This window comes from Chiloscyllium plagiosum, chromosome 9, assembly GCF_004010195.1.
Source record: "Chiloscyllium plagiosum isolate BGI_BamShark_2017 chromosome 9, ASM401019v2, whole genome shotgun sequence".
In the NCBI taxonomy this organism is placed as follows: domain Eukaryota; kingdom Metazoa; phylum Chordata; class Chondrichthyes; order Orectolobiformes; family Hemiscylliidae; genus Chiloscyllium; species Chiloscyllium plagiosum.
Window position 1 is genome coordinate 26,616,638 of NC_057718.1, and position 22,002 is coordinate 26,638,639.

The following is a 22,002-nucleotide window of genomic DNA, read 5'->3' on the forward strand; positions in this document are numbered from 1 at the left end:
AAGCACCTGCTTAAATGAAGGTTTGCAGAAACGTAGAACCGCTCCCTAAAATAAGGGTCACTTAAAAATATTGACAGCTTTTTGATTGCTATGGGAATCAAGAGATGTGAAACGAAGCTGGTCAATGGAATTGAGGTACAGATGAGCTATGATCTCATAGAAGCATGCTTGAGGGGTTGAATGATCAATATTATTTCCAGTGCCAAAACCTATTATTATAAATGCGTAAATTCACACAGGAAGCAAAGCACAAAACAGGCCATTTGCCCTGTGTAGTCAACACAAGGCTTTACCCACTCTGCTTCATATCAATATATCTTTCTATTTATTTCTCCCTCATGTACTTAATTACCTGTCCCTTAAATGCATCTTTGAGTTACCTCAACAAGTTCATGCAGTGGTAAGCTTCATTTTTAAAATTCTCTTTGAATAAAGAAGTTTTTTTTTATCTGAACTCCTGACTGAACTTATGGCTATTTTATATTTACGATCTGCTAGTTTTGAACTCCCCCAAAGCTGAAAGTGAGGACTGCAGATGCTGGAGGTCAGAGTTGAAAGTGTGGTGCTAGAAAAGCACAGCAGGTCAGGCAGCATCTGGAAGGGCTTATGCCTGAAACGTCGATTCACCTATTCCTTGGAAGCTGTCTGACCTGCTGTGCTTTTCCAGCACCACACTCTCAATTCCCCCAAAGGTGGCAATGTCTTCTCCATGTCTACCCTATATAATAATTGAGTAACTTCAAAAATCCTTATTAGGCCAACCCTCAGTCCTCTATTTTGTACAGAAAAAATCCCCCCTTTTATCAGTCTTTCCTGGTATTTATAAACACTCAGTTGCAGTATAATACTTGAAAATGTCTTCCGACAGAGCAGTCACCTTCAAGGAAATATAAGTGAGATTTATGATCAAAATGAGTGGGACGGATTGAAAACCTATTTCAACTTATGAAATTGTATATATTTTTAGAAATGAGCTATTTGAAATAGATAACTTTTTTAGAATAAACTGTGTGAGATTCATCTCAAATGATGAAGAGATGACAGCCTTGTTTATGTTGCCACTGTGTAATGGAGTTCAGCTTTTTCGAGGCTTCAATGCCACATTAAAGGAAACAGAAAAGATTCTAAAACACTAAATATTAACAATTAGAAAAAAACAAAAATCACTTTGTTTCATACGGTGTCTGAAAATCTGTTTTGATGGAAAAATGTAAGATATTAAGTTGACTCCTGCATATTGTAGTTACACATGTGATTTACGTCCACAATTACATGTATGCACGTATTTGGATGTCACCATGGACGAAATTCATAGCTTACGTGCATATGTTAAATTCTGTATGATTAAGTTTCCCCTAACCTTACTGCAAACAAATCTTTTATCCACAAATGTCATCCACTAGTTTGGTGCCATTAATCCCTCGGTATGTGACACGGCTTGGGCGTACCAGAACTCCATAATTTGGTTTGCAACTAAAATAACGTTTCTCCCCCACAGAACCATCATTTTTGCCTTTTGGTGAGCGCAGTTCTAGTCCAAGCCATATGCCAGGTGCAAAGTCAGTGGGTCCAATGTATTTAATGGTTGCCATCTCACTTGAACTGCTCAGTAGTACCTGTGAGCCTTCCTGTAACTTTACGCTTCCTTCAGTTGTACTTGTGCTGCTCCAGCTTCGTCGCATGATTGCATTTTTTGGCCTGGAAACAAGAAATATTATTGAGAGAAGAAAATTCTGATAAAATATCTGTATCCAAAAAATTTTACCCATTAATTAATCAACATTTCCAGAGTTTTCTTATTTATTTCTCAGCTTTTTAGCTGTTTTGATTCATACAAAATCACACCCTTACAATATAAATTGTAAGGTATAATGATTGAAGGAAGTTCCTGCCTATGCACACACTGACTCTATTTCATTTAAGTTCAACCAAATCTGCTGGAAAATAAAAATAAAAAGATAAAATGTCAGCGCAACATCAAGGGCTGAAGGGCCTGTGCTGTACTGTACTGTTCTATGTTCTAAAAAATACTTTTAAAACTATTTAAAATTTTAATGATTAATTGCTTTTGGTTGTACTCAATTTATTTGTCTATAACACAAAAATCTTCAGGTTGAAGCAAATTTCATGACCAGCAGAAATTCATTAAAAAGGTTTTGAAGAAAAAAAAATCTCATTTCTTTTCTCCAAGTTCCTCCAGGTTTGGTTTGCAGAGTGGGTTAAAGAATTACTCTCTAGATAGTTATAAATGCTGCAACACAACCAACAACTCTGCAATATGGTAAATCTAGTGAGGTGACTCTCTCCTCCTGGGAGACAACTTGGAGTCTGCCTTTCTGTAAAGCATGATCAGGATGAGGGAAGTACTTTGGGGAGACTTGTGAACTCAAACTGTACTTTACCTTACATTTTCACACTGAAATCTGGTTTGATGGATCATATTTGTGTTTTTTATGTATTATTTGTTTTTAATGGGGTGATCTTTCACTGAAACACAAGCAAACATTGGTTTTAACAATAAAACTGAAGTTTATTACACAAAGGAATTGAAGAAAACAACAGAAGACACCAAACTATTTAACTTAATGTTTAAAGATTTTGAAAATGATGGTTAAAATATATTCCATTAAACCCAACAGTACTACTTTACAGTACTTGCACCAGACAGAATTCCCTTCTCTATCACATCTATAGGACTTACTTCAACTGTGGTTTCAATTCTCAGTCTTCAGAATCTGACAGTCTGTTCTTTGAGTCTTCATAGAGCTGAGCTTAGACTTTCTCAGCTTCAAATAACACTTCCAGCTTTTAGCCAATCATTTCTGGTCTGGATATTTCAAACTAAATTTCTTACACGTAGGTAACCTATTTCATAGTAGTTCTAAACTGTCTCCTTTCCTAAGGAGCAAATGTATTATACACCTAGCTTCGGCTAAGACTTCTGCAAAACTGCAACCAAATGGGCTTTTTTCAATCTCCAGGTGTTTTCATTAAACCAAAAAAAAGCAATTTCAGAACATTTTAACTAAAGTATAATACACCATGCTGCTTATTTTGTTCACTTGTAAAATGTCTCAAATTTAACAAATACCCATTAGCATACAAGAATAATTTCTTTCATACTGTTGTTTAAAAGAAGTCACAATGAATACAAAAATACTTACAAGTTAATCATTAAAATCCTTCAGAGACACAGACCAAACTTAACTGTCAGTAGTTTAAACTCCAAAAACTCTAAAATAAATTATATTCATACATATTGATTAGGGATAGTCAGCATGGTTTTGTGCAAGGAAAATAATGTCTCACAAACCTGATTGAGGTTTTTGAGGGAGTTACCAAAATGATTGATGAGGTCACAGCAGGAGAGATTGTTTACTTGGACTTTAATAAAGCCTTCAACAAGGTTCCAGACGGTAGACTAATTAGTAAAGTTAGGTCACATGAGACTGAGAGTGAGCTTGCCAATTAGATACATATTTGGCTTAACAGTAGGAGACAGAGTGGTGGTGGAGGGTTGCTTTTCAGACTGGAGACCTGTCACCAGCGGTGTTCCAAGGCAATCAGTTCTGGGTCCTCTTTTGTTTGTCATTTATATAAATGATTTGGATGAGAATATAAAATGATTTGGAGGTGCCAGCTTTGGACTGGGATGGACAAAGTTATAGGTTATAGTCCAACAGGTTTATTTGGAAGCACTGGCTTGAGATGCTACCTCTTCATTAGATAGTTGCGGAACATGACCATACAGATACAGAATTTATAGCAGAAGGGTTACCGTATCATGGAGTTGTAATGATATATTAAACAACTTTAATTAAAAATCACACAGAAGACATGGTTAGTAAGTTTGCAGACAACACCAAAATTGGTGGATTAGTGAAGTAGATCGTGAAGATGGTTTTCTAAGATTACAAAGAGATCTTGATCAAATGGGTCAATGTGCTGAAAAACGAAAGGTGGAGTTCAAAATGGATAAATGTGAGGTATTGTATTTTGGTACAACAAATAAGGGTAGGGCTTATACATTTAATGCTAGGGCCCTGGGTAGTGTTGTAGAACGGAGGAACCTAGGGGTTTAGGTACACAATTCTTTGAAGTTTGCGTCACAAATAGACAGGGTGATTAAAAAGGCATTTGGCATACTTGTACTTGTTGCTCAGTCCTTTGAGTATAGGAGTTGGGAAGTCAAGTTCTGTTGTGTGGGGCATTGGTGAGGCCTTTTCTGGAATACTGTGTCCAGTTCTAGTCGCCCAGTTATAGGAAGGATATTATTAAGCTGCAGAGGGCTCAAAAGAGATTTACAAGGATGTTGCCAGGTATGGAAGGTTTGAGTTATAAAAAGAGGCTGGATAGGTTGGGACTTTTTTCACTGGTGCATAGGAGATTGAGAGGCAGCCTTATAGAAGTTTATAAAATAATTCGGGATATAGATTGAGTGTTTGATAGTTGTCTTTTATCCAGGATGGGTGATTTCATTACCAAGGGGTACATATCCTAGGTGAGAGGAGAAAGAATTTAAAAATATATATGGGGCAATTATCATGTGTGGAATTAATGTCCTGAGGAACTGGTGGATGTGGGTATAATTACCATGTTTAAAAGACATTTGGATAAGTACATGAATAGAAAAGGTTTTGAAGGATATGAGCCAGGAGCAAGCAAGTGGACCTTGTTTAGTTTGGGATTATGTTCAGCATGGACTGGTTGAACCGAAGGTTCTGTTTCCGTGCTATAGGACTCTGTGACTCTCTACATAAATTATGCACCATGCATCACACATTGACATTTCTTTCTCAAAACCTTTTAATTGAAAATTAAAATCTCTATTAATCCAACTAGCCCAGCTCAAAATCAAGGGGGCATAAATTGGGACCGCAAAACTGGTCTTAGAATCACCACAAGCAATGAAGCCGTATGTGAAAATAGCAATGCAGCTAGCATTTCATGCTGAATGCTCACTTAAATGTTAACAGCATGAAGCCAGATGTCAGCTCAATGGCAGCATGCCTTAGCAGAGTCTTAGCTGACACCATCCCCTTTTCTGGTAGGGATAGTCTGGTTGGTTTAGTGTGGTAGAGAAAACCCATCTAGTTGTCTAATCAGAAGTGGTTCTTGTATTAAGTAAGATGTAGTTTATTGTACGATAGCAAAAAAGATAAAGTTGAACAAGTATGATAGACATTTTTATTGAGACTGAGGAAGACCTCAATGTTAGGCCTTAATCTTTTGAGCTCCAAACCAGTTCCTCTGCCTAACTGCATGTCACATCAACATTTTGGACAGTGCTTAATACAGTTCTCTGTATGAACCCTTTCAAACTGTTACACCTTATGCAGGCAGTCCCCAGGTTGCAAATGGGTACTGGAATGGAACCCATTTGCAAGTCAGTTTATATGCAAGTTGAAGCATAATGCAGGACAATCTGGAGTAGTTGTTCATAAGTAAAGGAAGTGTTTGTGTGTCAGGTCTTTAAACTTACACCCTGTATGGGACCATGTTCATGAGTATGAATGTTTGTAAGTCAGTTGTTTGTAAATTGGGGACACCGTGTACAACAGCTCACAACCAGTTTGTTCCCCATTATTAACATAATACAAGCCTCTGACCACAAATTAGTTTGTCTAGGGCTTTTGCTATTCTCTAGAACATGCTCTCTTTGGACTTGGAAAATTAGTTGCTGTCTGGATTGGAAACTGTTAACCTTGATTCGGTTCTTGATAGCGTGAGTTCTGTAAGTGCATTTAAACTGGAGCACCTTCTACTTCTGGGTTTTCTTTCACTAAGGACAGTCTTCCTGTTGAAACAAGCGATTATTCCATTGGATGAGTGGGAAGGGCTTTATTCTTAGGAATTTCCTTCACAGAGGACACCTGACCTGCTGAAACAGGTACTTTCTTTTTGTAGTATCCTGGAACTGTGAACAGAGCAGTTTCTTCCTTGCATCATCCTGTATTTCTAAATAAGGCAGTTTCCTTTTGCCAGTATCCTGAATCTCTGGGCAAATTAATTTCTTCTTGATTGTGTTCTAAATCCATGATTAAATGGTCTTCATATCTCAGTGATGGGTGTCATAGAATTGTGCACATTAAATCATTAATACTTAGGTTAGATTCAATTCCCTACAGTATGGAAACAGGCCCTTTGGTCCAACAAGTCCAAACCAACCCTCTGAAGAGTAACTCATCCAGACCCATTCTCCTACCTTATAGTTACCCCTAACTAATGCACCTAACAGTATGGGCAATTTATCGTGATGAATTTACCTAACCTGCACATCTTTGGACTGTGGGAGGAAACCGGAGCACCCAGAGAAAACCCAGCAGACACCGGGAGAATGTGCAAACTCCACATAGTCGACCGAGGCTGGAATCGAACCCAGGTCACTGGCGCTGTGAGGCAGCAGTGTTAACCACTGAGCCACTGTGCCACCCGCATGAACAGATAATCTGTATAATCTGTATGAACAGATTTGTATTCTCAAACTACTGACAAATCTGCATTGAAGAGTTGTTGAAGTGTGTAGACTCTTCAACTTGTTCATGAAGTTGGTTGTTTTAATTCAACCACAGTTATGGATTATTGGTAAAACTAACGTGTTCACTTCTTCAGCTGTGTTACTTGAGGACTTTTTTTTGCTTGGTATAATCTCTGCCACTGACGATTCTTCCTGAGAAACGGTAAGAACAAAAATGTTCTGCTTGAATTAGCAGCTAGTCTGTCATCGATTTCATCAAGCTGTTTTGGAGTCTCAACTACAATCAGTTGAGAATTCATCAATGAGCTCAACTGATGTATACTGCTCATTTGCTATTTCGTCTTTTGTGTTTCCTCAGAAACTCTGTTGAATTTTGCAGTCTGAACTCCATTCAGTTAGGAGTGGAAAACATTTCAGGCAACCCTATATAATCAAAGGTTTCCATCTTGCTGGCGGTATGAAACTCATTTCATTGCCAGTGTACTCTAATTTCAATACATTCCACCTGTCCTTTGAGTTTCTCCAGCACTTTCTGTTGTATCCGATCTCCAGCATTTGCAGTACTTTGCTTTTATTAGGCATGTAGCCATGGTAACCCAACAGACACCCTCTGTTTTGAAACAAAAGCAAAAACAGAAATTGCTGGAAAATTCAGCAGGTCTGTGATAACAAGGCCTGGCGTGTGGGGTTTAAGCTAAGAACACGACCTTAAGCACTACAAATGTTGAACACAATATTAAGTTCAGAAGGACTCTATTTTGATGTGCTGATCAAAATCCTGAAGGAACAGCTTGGATGTAGAATAAAAGTAACATGATTGCTATCAGGATGGCAGGCATTCAACCGCATAATGTGCTGAGCCTGGTTGTACATTATTGCACATTCAGCAACTGGTAACTTTTGTAAGCAGTTAGATAAAGTGCCTGCAAAACTACTTCTGTGCAATTGGTCTTACCCTGGGGATTTCCACTGTAACAAAGCCATGTACATGTTTCACCTGCTTCACAAGTCAGAGAGAGCACAACGAGTACCTATCTGTCACATCCTTTATGCAGGATGGATGGTGAACTCTGCTCCAGCTTGGATGGATGCCAGCATGAAGAAAGTCAGGACTATTGTTGAGCTATTGGTTGCACCATTCTTGTCCTACTCTGAGATTGTAGATTTGGATACAAGGAATGGCAGAGTTTTGACAGCAACGTTTTCAGAAAGTACAGGTAATGTGCATAGTGCTCCTGGCTGAGGAGAAAGTAAAAGCAATGTTCCTGGAAGGTCCTAGGCAGATAAGATCTTCTGCTGAGAGGCTTTCTCTCCATAATCCTCCTCCCCATATCTGCTCCAGCTCCCTCTTACTCTGTACCCCAAAGATGAGTACAATTATAGCATCCTGGATTTTGAGAAAAAGATCTGACCAGAAGCCTTGATGTCAAAACAATGCCTTCAAAAGGGAATTAAATAAGCACCTGACTAGGAAAGCTTTGCAGGACTACAGAAAAAGAGTAGGGGAATGGGAGGGTACCTAAATTTATATCCTGATGATAAACACAGGCTCAGTATGCCAACAAGTCTTGTTCTGTGCTGTGGACTTTCTATAAATCTTCTTCTCAAGTTCTATGCCCAAAATCAGAACAAATACACAGCACCATGACAGTAACACAGGGAGGCCAATGATGTGCGTCCCAAAATCACTGCAGGTGGAACATACTGCAGTTCAGTCTAATCTACACCAGCCACCCAAGGCAACCAGCCTCTCAAGGAGTACAACATAACTTTGACATGCAAATTGTAGCCTGCAGACTGATAGTGATGGTCCAGGTTCAAATTTCTTTACATCACATGGTTCAGCAGGAATCACTTCTGTTCTTACCACCTGTCATTGGCTGAAGGTTTTGCAGGTTGATACTCAACCTTTTTGCTGTATTCTGAAATTATCCACCTTGGCCATCCAGTGCTGGTGAAGAGAAAAACTGGCAAAGTTGGGAACAAAGTTGCAATACATGCTGACACCACAATCTTTCTATTCTACAAATCTCTGGCACACATTCCTAATATCAAAGTAATTACAAAAATCACCAAAATGATATTTGACACTAGCTATGCTGGGGTGTTGAGCAGTATGGGTGGAATGAACCCAGTTTTGCAGCCAAGGTTTCCAGGTTTCAAATTCATTTCTCAAATGTCATTCTTTCCACTAGCAGGGTTTGCATTAGATAGCTCCAGTAAAATATATTATTAAATGTACCCTATAACTAGCTTCATGTTGCTTCCTGTCTTTTTTGGTTTCAGAGGCACACCAAAAAAAGTAAAATGTCAGGGAACTAAGGCATTATGAACAGTTGTACTTTTTAATTATACTTATTAAAGGATCCTGAAATTGTTAAAATAATGCAGGTTGAGATGACAATTTAATAGTCACGTTGTGGAGTTTTTACAAATGGCAGTTTTAAAGTTTACTGGCAGTGTTGTAAAGTAAATGAGGTCGAGAAGGAGCTTTAGTAGAATAGTCCACATTTATTGCTTCATAAATGACTCCAATTAATTTTTGGTACAATTTTTATTATTATTTTTGCTAACAGTTGGTATTGTAACAACTTTGGATTGTGCAGTTCCACATGTATATTACTGCCTTTGCTATTTGAGGTCATGTATCTCTGCACATTGGAGTGCATCTAGGAAAATTTAAAAAACAGTAAAATTCACAGCTGACCTTGGAGGAACCTGTATAGGAGAACTCACAGCACAGGAACAGATAATTGCATAGCTTTTACATGTAACCTTGTTGTAAGTCTACAGTAGTGAGTAGGGTGGGTTCTTTCTTGATTATATGTTTTATTGAGATCTGTCTCTTGATTAAATTTTCAAAATATAAACTATAAGTACTACGTTAGCCAGGAGCACTGTTTTTTTAGAGCAATAATACGGTGCTATTTTCTGATTCTGTAGATTGTGAAGGAGCAAAGATGGCCTTTAGTAGTGTGATAAGCTCTTCCTGTGGATGTGGGAGTTTAGGGAGATTTTCCATGTTACTGATGATTATCTCTGTAGAAAGTGTCTTTGGTTGTGAATCCTATCAGATCGCACGGATCGGTTGAAGTGGCAGTCAGAGGCAAGGAGGAATTTATGAGAGCTATGGGGTGTGATGGATGACAGTTATAAGAAGGGAAAAAAGCTGCAGATACAGTCAGGGTTAACTCCAGGCAAGGTAGGAGGGGTAGGTGGGTAGTGCAGGAGTCTCCTGTGGCTATCCCCATCTCAAACAGGTATCCTGTTTTGGAAAATGTAGAGGGTGATGGACTCTCAGGGGAATGTAGCATGAACACCCAAGTTTCTAGTATCAAGCCAGGTTCTAATGTAATGAGGGGTACATCAGGTTCTAAGCAATCGATTGTGATAGGGGACTCTCAGAAGCACAGACGTTTCTGTGGCTAGCAGCGAAAAATCAGAATGGTGTGTTTCCTTCTTGGTGCCAAGATCAAGGGTGCAGAGTGTTCTCAAAAGGAGAGTGGGACCAGCAGGAAATCATTGTATACATTGGAACTAATGACATAGGAAGGGAAAAGGATGAGATTCTGAAGGGAGAATATAGAAAGATTTAGGTTTCTTACAGTGTGGAAACATGCCCTTCGGCCCAACAACTCCACACCGACCCTCTGAAGAGCAACCCACCCAGATCCATTCCCCTACATTTACTCCTTCACCTAACACTACAGGCAATTTAGCATGGCCAGTTCACCCAACCTGCACATTTTTAGACTGTGGGAGGAAACCTGAGCACCTGGAGGATACCCACGCAGACATGGGGAGAATGTCCACACAGACAGTTGCCTGAGGCAGGAATTGAACCCGGGTCTCTGGCACTGTGAGGCAGCAGTGCTAATCATTGTGCCACCGTGCCGCCCACGGTGGCAGGATTTTAAAAAAGAGGTCCTAGAGGGTTGTAATATCTGGATTTCTCCAGGTGCTACAAGCTAGTGAGGGTAGGTATAAGAAGATAAAGCAAATGAATATGTGGATGAGGAGCTGGTGCAGGGGAGAAAGGTTCACATTTTTGGATCATTGGAATCTCTTCTGGGGTAGAGGTGACCTGTACAAGAAGGAAAGATTACACCTGAATTAGAAGGGGACTAAGATACTAGCAGGGAGATTTGCTAGAGCTGCTCGGGAGGATTTAAATTTGTAAGGTGGGGGCCTGGAACCCAGCGAGGAAGGAGATCAATCTGAGACTGGTACAGTTGAGAAAAAGGAGCAAGTCAAACAGTCAGGGCAGGCAGGAACAAAGCAGAGAACAAGGTAGGACTGATAAATTAAACTGCATTTATTTCAATGTAAGAGGCTTAATGGGGGAGGCAGATGAACTCGGCATGGTTAGGAACATGGGACTGGGATATCATAGCAATTACAGAAATGTGGCTCAGGGATGGACAGGACTGACAGCTTAATGTTCCAGGATACAAATGCTATAGGAAGGATAGAAAGGGGTGTAAGAGAGGAAGGGAGTGGCGTTTTTGATAAGGGGTGGCATTACAGCTGTACATGGAGAGGATATTCCAGGGAAGTTATTCAGGTGGAACTGAGAAACAAGAAAGGGATGATCACCTCATTAGCATTGTATTACAGACCCCCTAATAATCAGCGGGAAATTGAGAAACAAATTTGTAAGGAGATTTCAGTTCTCTGTAAGAATAATATGATGGTTAAGATAGGGGATTTTAACTTTCTAAATATAGACTGACACTGCCATAGTGTTAAGGGTTTAGATGGACAGGAATTTGTTAAGTGTGTACAAGAAAATTTTCTGATTTAGTATGTGACTGTATCTATGACAGAAAGTGCAAACCTGACCTACTGTTGGGAAATAGGGCAGGGCAAGTGACTGAGGTGTCAGTGGGGGAGCACTTTGGGGCCAGCGACCATAATTCTATTTGTTTTAAAATTGTGATAGAAAAGGATACATTGACTTAAATGTCAAAATTCTAAATTGGAGAAAGGCCAATTTTGACGGTATCAGGCAAGAGCTTTCAAAAGCTGATTGGGGGCAGATGTTCGCAGGTAAACAGGTCGGTTGGAAAATGGGAAGCCTTCAGAAATGAGATACCGAGAGTCCAGAGACAGTGTATTCCTGTTAGGGTGAAAGGAAAGGCTTGGAGGTGTAGGGAATGCTGAATGATAAGAGAAATTGAGGTTTTGGTTAAGAAAAAGAAGGAAACATATGCCAGGAGTACAGGAAACTATAGGAGCGATCGAGTGAATACTTAGAGTATAAAGGTAATAGGAATATAGTTAAGAGTGAAATCAGGAGGGGAAAAAAGGGGACATGAGATAGCTTTGGCAAATAGGGTTAAGGAGAATTCAAAGGGATTTTATAAATACATTAAGGACAAAAGGGTAACCAGAGAGAGAATAGGACCCCTCAAAGATCAGCAAGGAGGCCTATGCGTGGAGCTGCAGGAAATGGGGGAGATACTAAACAAGTATTTTGCAACAGTGTTTATTGTGGAGAAGGACATGGAAGATATAGAATGTGGGGAAATAGATAGTGATATCTTGAAAAATGTCCATATTACAGAGGAGGTGCTGGATGTCTTGAAGCACATAAAAGTGACAAATCCCCAGGACCTGATGACGATATCCTAGAACTCTGTGGGAAGCTAGGGAAGTGATTGCTGGGCTCCTTGCTGAGATATTTGTATCATTTATAGTCACAGGTGAGGTGCTGGAAGACTGGAGGTTGACTAACATGGTGTCACTATTTAAGAAAGGTGGTAAGGAAAAGCCAGGGAACTATAGACCGGTTAGCCTGACATTGGTGGTGGGCAAGCTGTTAGAGGGAATCCTGAGGGGCAGGATTTATATATATTTGGAAAGGCAAGGACTGATTCAGAATAGTCAGCATGGCTTTGTGTGTGGGAAATCATGTCTTACAAACTTGATTGAGCTTTTTGAAGAAGTAACAAAGATGATTGATGAGTGCAGGGCATTGGACGTGATCTATATGGACTTCAATAAGGCATTTAAAAAGGTTCCTCATGCTAGACTGGATAGCGAGGTTAGATCTCATGGAATACAGGGAGAATGAGCCTTTTGGATACAGAACTGGCACAAAGGTAAAAGACAGAGGATGGTGGTGGAAGGTTTTCTTTTCAGACTGGAGGCCTGTGACCAGTGGTGTGCCACAAGGATCAGTGCTGGGTCTACTGCTAGAATGAGCCTTTTGGATACAGAACTGGCACAAAGGTAAAAGACAGAGGATGGTGGTGGAAGGTTTTTTTTTTCAGACTGGAGGCCTGTGACCAGTGGTGTGCCACAAGGATCAGTGCTGGGTCTACTGCTTTTTGTCATTTATATAAATGATTTGGATATGAACATAAGAGGTACAGTAAGTAAGTTTGCAGATGACACCAAAATTGGAGGACAGTGGACAGTGAACAAGGTTACCTCAGAGTACAATGGGATCTTGATCAGATGGACCAATGGGCTGAGGAGTGGCAGATGGAGTTTAATTTAGATAAATGTAAGGTGCTGCATTTTGGAAAAGCAAATCAGAGCAAGACTTATACACTTAATGGTACTGTCCTAGGGAGTGTTGCTGAACAAAGAGACCTTGGAGTACAGGCTCATAGTTCCTTGAAAGTGGTGTCGCAGGTAGATGGGATAGTGAAGAAGGTGTTTGGTATGCTTTCTTTTAATGGTGAGAGCATTGAGTACAGGAGTTGGGAGGTCATGTTGCAGCTGTACAGGGCATTGGTTAGGCCACTTTTGGAATATTGCGTACAATTCTATCGGAAGGATGTTGTGAAATTTGAAAGGGTTCAGAAAATATATACAAGGATGTCGCTAGGGTTGGAAGATTTGAGCTATATGGAGAGGCAGAATAGGCTGTTTTCTCTGGAGCATTGGAGAATGAGGTGTGACCTTATAGAAGTCTGTAAAATCATGAGAGGCATGGATAGGATAAATAGACAAGGTCTTTTCCCTGGAGTAGGAGAGTCTCAACTAGATGGCATAGGTTTAAGGTGAGAGGGGAAAAATTTAATGGGACGTAAGGGGCAACTTTTTCACGCCGAGGGTGGGGTCTGTATGGAATGAGCTGCCAGAGGAAGTGTTGGAGGCTGATACAATTACAGCATTCAAAAAGCATCTGGTTGGGTATATGAACAGGAAAGATTTAGAGAGATATGGGCCAAGTGCTGGCAAATTATGTTAGGATATCTGGTTGGCGTGGATAAGTTGAACCAAAGGGACTATTTCCTTGCTGTAAATCTCTATGACTCTTTGTATAGTTGTGTCATCAATTTTGATAAATATTAGCAGGCTTGCTGTTTTGTAAAGTAGTGCTGAGTAATGAGATCAATATTTGTTCATGAGTGACTATAGAAATAAAGCTGCTATTTGCTTCACAACCAAAAATGATGGCATTTCTACAACATAGTCTTCCATGCTGTTAAAAACCAATAAAACAAATCGCACCCAGCTGGAGGTATTGCACCACCTAAAGGTCCTTTCATTTTCTCCAATATTATAATACTGCAGTTTCATTACCATTTGGCTTTGTCTAAAAAATAAAATACTTACAAAATAAACCAGGGCATCAATAGCATTCATCTATGAGATGGCAGCATTTCTCTCATAAAAAAAAGCTTCCATGAAATATCAGACAGTGTAAGCCTCATTAGACACTGCATGGAGTCAGATTGCCAACCATTTGACCACCATCAAATATTCATCACTAACACTTTCTGAAAATTCAGAATCTATGCCACCATTTAAAGAACTCACATTTGTTAGCACCTTTAGCATTATAAAACATCTCAAAGCAATTCATAGGGATATTAAGAGACAAATATGATAGTGAGTATTAAGAACCATTAGGACAGATGACAAGCTTTGACAAAGTAGATTTTAAAAAGCATCTTAAAAGAGAGAACGGAATGTGTAGCAACATCCAAGGCTCACTCTAATGCCCTTAATAGGTCTCATCAATATTCCACATTCAAGGCATCACGCTCGCAGATGTAAGAGAAAGGATGATGGAATAGAGCAAAAATATTAATGAATTTTAATAATAAAAACATATTTGGAGTCCCACAATGGTAGCTGAGGGATATAAATTTAACTAATAAATAAAATTGAATAAAAAGTGCTTCTCATTAATCAAGATCAGGGATTGCCATAAAAATGCACCTGGTCAATTGATGTCCATCAGAGAACGAAACATTTACCATCCTTACCTGATCTGGCTATATGAGATTCTAGACCAACAGCAATGTGATTGACTTTTAACGGACCTCCCAAAAGCATAGAAAGCCACACATTCTGTCAAAAAACTACAGGAAATGTGAACCAGAATTAATTAGGATGGTCTACCTGTCAACAATCTAAGCATGCACAATTGACACACTTTGCCTAATCAAATCTGCAAAGTCCTCCTCAGTAACAACTGGGGATGTGCGAAGCAGAGGGAGCTGTTCCAAGTTTAGTCAACCAAACACCAGACACAGTCTAAACCATTCAAACTTTTTGATAATACCATAGAATACTCCATCACAATTCGTAGAATCCCTACCATGTGGAAACAGGCCATTTGGCCCAACAAGTCCATATCAACCCTCCAAAGTGTATCCTACCCATCCCATACCCCTACATTTCCTCTAACACATCTAACCTACAACTCTCTGAACACTATGGGCAATTTAGCATGGCCAATTCATCTAAACTGCACATCCTTGGACTGTAGGAGGAAACCAGAGCATCCGGAGGAAACCCACACAGATATGGGGAGAATGCGCAAACTCCACACAGATTCGAGCCTGAGGTTCGAATCAAAACCAGGTCCTTGTGAGGCAGCAGTGCTAATCATGGGGCCACCGTGCCCCTCTAATGCCTTGCCATTTCTCACCCCGGCTCGCCCAGAACCACTCCAGAGATCACACCTACCAGAGACAGTAATACAGGTGGCATACAATTGGCTGAGAGTGACCTCGGGAGCTCTCTGGCATCTGATTAACCATAAGCAGAGAAACCTTCTGTTCATCACCATTTATGCCTTCTTTCACTGATGGATCAGTAACATTCCATTATTTAAATTAATTTATGAGATGTTAGTCATCACTAATTGCTCAGAGGACAGTTAAGTATGAATTATATTGCTTTGGGTCTGGAGTCACATACAGGCCACACTGGTTGGTGGTTTCCTTCCCTAAATGACATTAGTGAACCAGATGGATTTTTCTGACAAGTAGCAATGGTTTCATGGTCAGCATCTGATCCTGAATTCCAGATTTTTATTGAATTCAAATTCCATCATCTACCATGGCAGGATCCAAATGCGGGTGCCCTGAACATTATCTGGCTTTCTGGGTTAATAGTCTGTTCACAATATCACAAGGTCATCATTTCTCCTTAGATGTTAAGCACCACTTAGATGAAGCATTGAAGCTAGTAAGTGCACAGAAAGTGGTATCATAGGGCACATAAATGTTCATCATTAAAAGTGGCTCAGAAGCACCATTACTGAGTGAACTGGCTGAATCCTAGAGGACAGATCTACCAGAATGGGCCTGTAGCAGATGGTGAGAGAATCAAAGAAAGTGAAAAAATCCTCTCATCTCACAAATCTACCTGTGGCAGATACATCTATCCATGGCAACACTGGTTGAAGGGTTCACTGAGTAAACTAAATGCTAACAGGAGATTTATTATGATTGTAACAATATAATTTATCTTACTCTTACCTCCACAAAGGAAGCACCATCCGATTTTGACATGCAGTATCACAGAAAGCATTTTAATTTCCTTTGCCTAATGGTTTTGAGGAGGTCACAACATAGTTTTTTTGCTGTTTCCATGTTCTTTGACACCTTCATCTGGCCAGCTACTTGAATCAAGAATATCATGAATCTATGAATATTGGAATCTCGTAATGTCCATAGATCCCCAAAGACATTTTAAAGTTTTAGCGTGTGATGAAGGGCTAATGCCCGAGATGAGAATTCTCCTGCTCCTCTGATGCTACCTGACCCACTGTGCTTTTCCAGCGCCACACTTTTTGACTTTTTTGTGAACTGTTCTATAAATTCTTAACTCTCAGGTTTTCCCTTCTGGTTTGTAGGAACAGTCTAACTGCTGAACGACACCAATGCAACCCCACATCCTCCAATTTACATTCTGACTAGCCAGGATGGTCTGATATTTCACCATTTTCAAACAATAATAAGATGCCAAATTGTGCACAGCTGGCCGGAAGCACCTTGCTAAGAGAGATTATGTTAAAGAAAATCTACTTCTTTGTGAAAGTATTTGCTGATATATTATTGCTGTGCAGTGAATTCATATGTAAGTCTGCTTCTTTTTGTTAATTTCACTGTCTTAAATACTTGTCTCAATTGTACTAAAAACCTGAACATTGGTGGATAAAATGTTTCTCGGCAAAAGCAGCTTGTCGACTGCCTCAACGCCACTAGGGAAAGGAAATTAAAGGAAATCAAAATATTTTCTGTGGTATTGCATGTCAGAATTTCTCTGGTGGCGATATTGGAAGAGATTGGAATAACCCTATTGGAAATCTGACCCCACAATGTTTTAAACAGCCCAGATATCCATTAAGGATGATTGCTGCTGAATACAAGACCTGGATTACAGATATATTTTAGTAAGTTTTAGCACTTCTTTTAAATCACAGGTAATGTTCATTCCATGTCAGCGTTGGTTTTTTAGAAAGCCTCATGTGTGAACACAGTTTATCAAAGGACAAGAACAACATTTTATTTTCCCTTGGAGAATCAATAATTTTGAGTTCTTTTGTAATGGACAACATAGATGCACGACCTTTCAGAGAATATCTTGATACTTATTACACTAGAACATGTATCTCAACTGTAACAATCAATTTTGATGTCCATATTGCATGAGAATTACTTTGTGTACTATTCATGAGTAATCATCTTCAGTTATCAAAATTTTGATCCAAAAAATGGAAAGCCAACTATATTGCACTCACATAATTAACAACATAACGAAGTTAATTTACTGAAGATGAATTAAAAGAAGGAATAGCACCAGGTATTTTCTGGGCATTTGCATGCTTCCTGTAGCTGTCCTTTTATACTACCACTCAAAATGTGTTGCAGAAATATATTTTTGGCTTAAGAAGTTAATTACTCTTTTTTTAATTGGATCAGTAAAAACCCTATTTCACAAAGCTGCATCAGTACATTTCCTATTACAAAAAGACATGTTTTTCATAAACATTTCTTGCCCCTCAATAGAAAGAAAGACATCATTCAAATTTTATGTAGTAGAGATATTCCAATCGCAGATGAAACCATTCACAAAATCCTCCACTTCAAAGAAGGGTCCCTCTAGTAATTCCTATGTATTAAAACTAGAATTGTAAAAACGGTACAAAAATAACACTATAATGCTCACGGGTCACAAAAACTACGTAAACCCAGTAAATTAATACCTTTTAGACATCAATACTTGAATATGGAATGTGGAAAACATCTTGAATACAGTCAAAACGAAAATCTATGTCAACAACAAGACAAGAAATTTGGCTATGAATTTAACAACTTTAATATCACAACCTAGAAAGGTATATTTGAAGAAGCTTCATGACTATTGTTGCACTGAATAAAACAACATATTGGAAGCCCACCAATTAGGCTTAAATTATGCCCACAGAGCTGAAGTTGTTTTGAGTGCATAAAATTCCACTTTTCGTTGAAGTAAGTATGAATCTGCAAGACTTGTTTTATAACCCTTTTACAGAGGTTTATTTTGTGCTCTTCCAGGTTGCATGCTCTCATTTACTAGATACAATTTAACAACTCAAAGAAATTACTCCTTTATTCATTTTCTCCACAAACATAACAGCAATCTCCTGAAAAAAGTATCAAATAGATTTTTAAAGGATGATATACTTTCACATAAGAGAAAATTTATGGATGTAATTTATCCAGACCGCTGCCAAATAGGCAGTATGGAAGTTTGCCTCGATGGATTATCAACCAAGCAATCCCATATCGACTGAGATATAATCTTTCAGGTTGGCTGATGGATTTTTAAAATTCAGCACTGAGGACATTACTTGAGGAAGTAACCATTTATTTACTGAAAAGTTTTCTTTTGAAGATGAAATATTTCTCAAAGTGATTTAGTTGACTGTAACCATGATAAAACAGAGTTCACATAAATGAATTATTTCTGCTATTAATTGAACAATAAATTCAAGAACTTCACATCTTTTGACATAACCTGCAAAATTCCAATTGACATCAAGAATAAGAACTAATGAAATTTATCTTGCTTACTGCAAAACTACAGTGAAAGAAAATATTTTTAAAAGGTCTTCAAAGGCATTACAACTTGTTGTTGTATTTCTGAGAAAGGGCAAGACCAACCTATTGGTTTCATTAGAATCATACAACACAGAAGGAAGCAATTCACCCGATGTTGACTCTTTACATTTTCTCTGCCTTTCCCTCTCTTTCCCTTGGTGCCTTTCTAAAGCTTCCACCACATTTGCTTCCAACAGCATTTTGGGCTGCAGATTCCAGTTCATAATAAATTAGAAAAGGTTCTCATGTCATCTCTGGTTCTTTTGCTAGCCACCTGAAATCTGTGCTTTCTGGTTAGTGATTCTTCTACTCATGGAATTAGTTTATCTTTCTTTAGTCTATCAACCTTTTATGATGTGGTACTCTCAGTCAAATCTCCATTTAATCTTCTTTGAGCGAAGGGAGAAAGTATCCTAATTTCTTCAGTCTCTCTCTGCCTAATATTATTATAATCTGGTTTTAATGTCCTTGTGAACTTTCTCATCTCTGATACCCTCTAGTGAACCATTTCAACATCTTCACCAAATTCTCAACATCATTCGTAATTCCCAGTTTATCAAAAAAAGAACTGAGCTCCAGAGAGAACATAGTGACTGTCCTTGACATCAACGCAGTATTTAAATGAGTAAAATCAAAGAGCCCTAGCAAAACTAATGGCAGTGGAAATCAGAGGCAAATCTCTCTGCTGTCTGTACCTAGCACAAAGGAAGATGGTTGCAGTTACTGATAGCAACCGCAAGAGTTCTTCAGGATAATATCCTAGGCCCAACTATCTTAGCAGCTTTATCAATGACTTTCCTTCCAGCCAGGTTTGGGTTGACTCTTTAGGGAATAGCCATCTGCAACAGGAGCAAGCAGTGAACTGCAGTCACATGGTATCCATTCTGACTTTAGTGTTGAGAGTTCTCAGTGTCTAGTGCTCCAAGTATAATAGAAAGTTGCATATTAATGAGGCAAGATGTGTAGTTAATAAGCTTGTTAACAAACAATAGTCTGCATTAATAAGCAATCTGCTGCTATCTAGCAAGAAACTCACCTTCAATGCCCAGACTTAACTAAAAGATGCAGAGAGTTGTTCCGACTTGAAGATAGGACTTGTTGGATTCCTTGCACGATCCTGCATTTTCTGCCATAGTGCACGCCATTCTTGCCCATGTAAGATTCCAACTAATGTTCTGAGTTGGAATCCACATTGCTAACTCTTTTTCATTCTCCACAGATGCTACTAGACCTTCTGAGTATCTCTTGGCTTTTATGCTTTCATTTCAGCTATCCAGCAGCCACAGTTGCCCAACTTTTACTTGGGGGTAAAATGTAACTTTATTGGAGGCCCAGAATGTGTACTAGCAAACTGACTGCCTCTTATACTGCCTGATTAATTTTATTTGTCATTGATTTGGAATTGAAATTTGGCAACATATGCCAAAGTTAACTGATCTCTACCACCTCTATATTACACCTGATGAAAATAAATTTTATTTGGATTCCCACAAGCCCACTCACACTTGTTTTTCAGACTGCTGTGTTGAACTTAAAGATAAGTAGTAAATATCCATATGAGAGTGGCAGTGAAGCACATCTCACATGGAACTATGATGAATTTCGTTAATCTAAACAAATGGAAAGGCTGTGTCTTTATATTTTTCTGTTAATTTGATTGTGGAATGAAATGGAAAAAGAATAATTTTTAAAGAACAAGGATTGTGGAGGAATTGCTGCACTTTTTGAAACCAAGTAATGTGATATTCATCATAAGTGCTGTTTACATAGCTGCTGATTAAAGCATAAGTAAATAGCTTAGAGATTATCTGGAGTCAAAACCTCTGTACAAATTGAAATTCAGCCAATAACAAGTAAATTGGTCTGTGAACTAGTTATCTGTTATTAACGTTATAGGACTTCAACAACTAGGTGAAAGGCTTCCAGGTAAATTGGCCTGTGAACTAGATGGTGAGAAGCTATCTCATCTCCACAGGCTTAGAAGATGCCTCAGTTCTCTGTAGAAGAAAATCGTAAGCCTTCAGAAAGGCACTTTTCTTCAGCAGTTTGTAATCTGTGAGTTTTAATTAATAAGCCAGTGATCTTTTGATAATGTGAACCAATCACCCTGTGCCTCCTGCAAACAAATTACAGCATGTGGAGAAGGAAGATTGAGAAGTGACATGCTGATCAGAATAAAAATAATCTCAGCAAATTCTGTGAACATGGACCATTGAATTACCTTCCCAACTTTAGAACATAGAAAAATACAGCTCAGTACAGGCCCTTTGGCCCTCGATGTAGCGCCGATCCAAGCCCACCTAACCTACACTAGCCCACTATCCTCCATATGCCTATCCAATGCCCGCTTAAATGCCCATAATGAGGGAGAGTCCACCACTGCTACTGGCAGGGCATTCCATGAACTCACGACTCGCTGAGTAAAGAATCTACCCCTAACATCTGTCCTATACCTACCACCCCTTAATTTAAAGCTATGCCCCCTCGTAATAGCTGACTCCATACGTGGAAAAAGGTTCTCATGGTCAACCCTATCTAAACCACTAACCTAAACCCCTTTCTTTCCACCCATAACACCATTGTGTTTATTTTCCTATCCATGTTATCTGTAGATGTGTGCAAGGAGTTGGAGTTTTCATTTGTAGAGTTATATATGTCGATGGTTCATAATTGTTCATTGGCAGCTACATTCACATATAGCAATTCCTGTTAAGTACAGAAACCTGATCTGTGCTTTCCATAAATCTTGATGTAAAAGACAGGTAAATTGGGGAATTTATGTACTGTTAACATCTTTAACTTTTGTGATGACTGCAGGAATAGCGGGGTTTGATTTTTCAGTGTACTAACCCAGTGAAGCATAAAAACATTTGAATTAACAATAGTTTTCTAACAGTTAAATTTGAATGACTAACAATTAACTGTTCAGAGCAATTCCAAATTCCTACTAAATTTTAAATAATAATTAACAGTTCTTTCCAAGGAAGCATACAGTGCATTCTAACTAAAAACACTTCATGGCAAACAGTTTATTGCTATGGTCGTAAAATAACATGATAAACCAAACTCAACATTGATTTCCAATAAAGCAAGCATAAAATCATCTATACAGAGTTGAGATTTTGGGATAAGTTGCTCAGAAAATAACATTGTTTGAAACTGAAAGTGATGCAGCAGGATGATTTA

The 22,002-nt window shown here is 38.8% G+C and overlaps 1 protein-coding gene across 6 annotated transcripts in view; it reads right to left on the minus strand.

The window, feature by feature from the left end:
* Positions 1-1,122: 1,122 nt before the first annotated feature.
* The window catches only part of LOC122552711 (CAP-Gly domain-containing linker protein 4-like), a 265,059-nt gene continuing 244,179 nt past the window's right edge, over positions 1,123-22,002 (minus strand). For all 6 annotated transcript variants that reach the window (XM_043695603.1, XM_043695604.1, XM_043695605.1 and 3 more), the window contains one exon: positions 1,123-1,698. In XM_043695603.1, coding sequence (XP_043551538.1) covers positions 1,380-1,698 — 319 coding nt within the window. In that variant the 3' untranslated portion in view covers positions 1,123-1,379. The remainder of the gene's footprint in view (positions 1,699-22,002) is intronic.